At 35.9% G+C, this 4,128-nt stretch overlaps 1 protein-coding gene across 3 annotated transcripts; it reads right to left on the reverse strand.

The window, feature by feature from the left end:
* Positions 1-328: 328 nt before the first annotated feature.
* On the reverse strand, positions 329-2,945 carry LOC124409310 (beta-1,4-galactosyltransferase 7). Of its 3 annotated transcripts, none has more exons than XM_046886850.1 (5): positions 2,595-2,945; positions 2,019-2,224; positions 1,667-1,890; positions 1,358-1,522; positions 329-721 (listed from the first exon to the last, which is right to left on the reverse strand). In XM_046886850.1, the coding sequence occupies exons 1-5, from the start codon at positions 2,695-2,697 to the stop codon at positions 433-435; spliced, it is 987 nt and encodes a 328-aa protein (XP_046742806.1). In that variant the 5' UTR covers positions 2,698-2,945; the 3' UTR covers positions 329-432. The 3 variants fall into 3 exon arrangements, with proteins under 3 accessions (XP_046742806.1, XP_046742805.1, XP_046742807.1); XM_046886849.1 differs by having other exon boundaries at positions 1,358-1,525; XM_046886851.1 differs by having other exon boundaries at positions 1,358-1,504; positions 2,595-2,939.
* Between the last annotated feature and the right edge of the window lie 1,183 nt (positions 2,946-4,128).

Below are 4,128 nucleotides of genomic sequence, written 5' to 3' on the forward strand. Positions count from 1 at the left end.
GCATTATCTGAAAGATATAGCGATCAAGCTTCATAAAAATTCAAATGAGATCTAAGAAAGAACAAAAAGACACGAATATCAAATAAGAACCATGACAGCTGGAGCTCTACAGATCGATCGAGCTTACACTACACATGGTGAACGTGAAGAGAAAATCATCGCAAGTTAAATATATACACGGCCTATTACTATCTATCTACCCCCCCCCCCCCCACCTCACCGCGCGGAAATTACAGAATTTCTGTAGGGCCACCATGTCAATGAGATGAGAAAAAAAATAATAGTAAAATGAATGAAATAAAAACGTACAGACCACACAGTGTCATACAATGTTTTAAATACTCAAAGAGAGGGTTTTAAGGATTAGAAAAATTTTAGAAATCATATGATTTCAGTTTTTTAATTTTCGTTTGTTAAGGAATAGTGTTTTGTTCATGATCCATGCTGTGATTTTTTCATTTTTTTTATGTCGTCAACTTTTTCACCTTTCATGTCATCTGCTTTAGTACAATCACACCACGGTGTATCAGTTTTGTTACAATTTAATGATATCTTTAACACAGTTATTGTAGGTGTTCCCGCAATCGTAAGTTCGGTGACGTCAACCAATTCATAGGACACATCCTTGAGGCCAGTTCGTCGATCCCGTCTGCGAGTAACTTCACGTTGATTGTAACACTTGGTCATGTCTCGTTTTTTCCTATTCCTATCGTGTATATGTCTATAACGGAAAATTGACAGAAAACAACAATATAAACCTGAACAAACACATTACAATTTGTTAATCGTTGAACTATTACTCAGTAAAATGTTAAATTTCATTATGTGCGGGTTCTAATCGTCCAGCATGTAAAAATAATTGTCAATTACCGTCTTTATATGAAAATAAGACGCATCTGAATATAAGATGCACCCCGTTTTTAAATAGGGTCATTTTAGGAAACACATCCTTACACTATAAGACCGGCGTTGTGTCAAATAAGCATCATCCATAATGCAAGTTGCCGATATTCACTATTCTACACAACACAGATATAATTTTTTCATCACTGAAGTAGATTTTCAAGTTGAAAGTGCACAGTTGATACACTGATCGTTGTGCTCTAGATGAAAAAAAACTATTTGATGCTGTATTTCTATAGTTTTCACTAAATTATTGCTATACTTTCATACCCACCCGTTATCTCTAGCTGTTTCAAGCCCTCCAAAGCGTTAAAGCGCACCTTCTAACATTTTATTACGATTTCTGGCATTTTTATCCCCGCATAAGATGCACCCACATTTTGAGCGATTAGAACAGCGAAAGAAAGATGCTTCTGATTTACGTATAAATACAATACTTTATGAAGAAACGTACTTAAATGTGTTGTGCGTTCCGGTAGTTACATTTTCTGGCCGGCCAATGTTCAAACCAGCTTCTTTCAGTCTCACGTAAAATTCGTCGTCTTCCAGACCCCAACCCCAGTATTTGTTTGACATTCCATTGACTTGTACAAAATGTTCTCTAAAAGAAAAATTGTGGCTACTGTGTAATTATAAGCTGATCATCTCGTTTACAGCAAGTTTTCATGCAACAGATCGTTTCATTGTCAGAAATACATATATAGGATATAAATTAATAATCTCCAAGAACAAGTATTTGAAGTCTGTAACATAAATTGCTCACCTATTTACTAGTAAAATACCACCAACAAAAGTAGGATAATGGTATCGGGGATGGAGGTCAGGCGAGGCGATGTGGTAAGGTCCTTGTGCTGGGTAATGATACAGCAGTTCATCGGTCATGGGTAACAAGTCAACATCATGCATCGCTATATAATCAAAGTCTTTTTGTACTTCCAGGAAACCTGCATTAATGAGCGATGCTCTATTGAACCTATAGTTATCAATCTGAAATTATAATTAAATTATTGTAAACAATGAGTAAAGAGAACTGTCATTCAAAGAGGAAGCTGTTTCAGTAATTGTAAGGCTACACCTTACAAAAGAAGCATGAAAATACGGACAAATATTAATACCTGATTCACTATAAATATATGATACCGAATGTTCTGTTTACTAAGAAACTTATGCATGTGAGGGACAAAAGTGAGCAATTCATCAAAGCGATCCCTGAATGGCACGAGTATAGCCAGACGATGCTTGCCACTTTTGATTTCATTTGTTCGCCAAACTTGCCTGATTCGTCTGGAAGGTGAATCTTGGATATCGCATTTGCATTCATCTGGAATAAGATGACAAAAGTATACTCAATGAACCAAGGCAATTGTTAATTATATTATGCATTTCATATATATTATAAATTAATCAGAAAACTCTGGATTCCGCATTTCCCTTGAATAAAAGATATACGGGATCTTAGTATTTAACAAAAAAATGAAGATTTTATGCAGGACTGCGAAGCTCGAGCGTGCAAAAACTAAAGAATGCTTTTGGAGGATTGTGAGGTGAAAAAACAATAGCACACATCACAAAGAATTGTCCTTGCTATAGATGTTTCCTTTATTATAACCTAACTATAAGATACGAATTCGGACCACAGCAATTGTAGCAATGTTATGAATGAAAATAAATGACACTAGTATTATTCTTACCTAAGCTAATTGGTGTAATACCGATTATGCAAGATACGACGAAGGTGATTAATATGCATAGGAACAGGTACCGAACTTTGGGATTCTTGCAAAAAGCCTTCATTCCGTCAATGCTACCTTCGTATGTACAGAAATGGTCACAAAAATTTCAAACCAATATCCTTTCAACAGATTCACCGGAAAAACAAGACATCTTTGGAGTCGCTTGTCATTCTTGACATCCCTGTTGTCAACCCGCGGCTCACGTTTAACGTAAAAAAATTATTTTAGCTGCTTTAAACGAGCCATTACAGGTCGGTTGCATTCGCAAATCCACACAATCTGCACTCATGGTGTATACCGTACGAGCGTAGAGCCCTCGGGTGTTCGACAGGAACCTGAAAGAGTTGAAAAACTTTGAGAGAGTTCACGTTCGTGCTTTTTGTGTCCCCCTTACTCATCTCTACTATACATTCTTGGTCCACCGCAGACGATAAAACATGTGTTCCAAAACTAGTCTAAAAACTCCTTAGACAGAGGCAGAGCTAGCCGTGAACTTGGCAACGCAAAAGAGATAAAAGATGGTTGAAAGCACTGGAAGCTAATTTTGGAACGCATCGATACTTGGGCCATCTACGACGAAACAGGTTTTTGGAACTAATTTTCAAGGAAAATGTAGGTTGGTAAGTGACTTAATAGGTATTCGACCATATTTGACGTTGACTGAAAATGTATAAAGACTGCTAGACTAATGAGACTTTACGTAAGCGAAAATGCACGAGATAAATTCATTGTTAAGCGACGCCTTCGACGTCATGCAGTTCAGGTCGGTAAGCGGTCGGTATGTAAAGACGACAAAAACTAACGTTACCATCACATGTGACCAGATAGATAATGTAGTGTCGGATATTGTTATGACTATGAAGTGATCACCGATTTAAATTTTCTTCTATCGTCATATAGACGCCATATACCCCCCACAACTGTGCAAATTCATTTCAGCCAAATTCAGCAATGTTGATCGAACTAAATCTCAGTCGCATCGACGAAAAAAATCTTGGTGGAAGACGCGCATAATATTGTATATAGGTATACACATTTGACTGTTGACATCGGTTCTTGATAAAAACAATAGCAACATATCCGAAGGACTTATGATTAAGAGATGAAATTATAATATATAAATTATAATAATAGTTACTTATACGTAACTTATGTACTTATAAGTCTAAGATAGATGACTCATATTTTCATCGCCAGCAAAAAGGGGGCTGATACAGAAAATCAATTTTTTTTTAATTCAATTTACGTTTAAATTTCGAGGCTTATTTAGTCAGTGCGTTTTAATCGCAAACTGAGATTTTTTAAACAAAAATAGTATTTGCACATATTTATTTGAAATTAAGAAATGCACGATCTTTGTGAATACATGAGTCCATGCTGCAACAAAACCCGGTAAACTTTGGGCAATCATTATAACAAAAGTAATAGATAAATAAATTTCAAAATAATCTGAGTATTTTTTCACCTGTATTATCACTTGATTGATTGGTGA

The sequence above is a fragment of the Diprion similis genome, chromosome 8 (assembly GCF_021155765.1).
Source record: "Diprion similis isolate iyDipSimi1 chromosome 8, iyDipSimi1.1, whole genome shotgun sequence".
Taxonomy (NCBI): domain Eukaryota; kingdom Metazoa; phylum Arthropoda; class Insecta; order Hymenoptera; family Diprionidae; genus Diprion; species Diprion similis.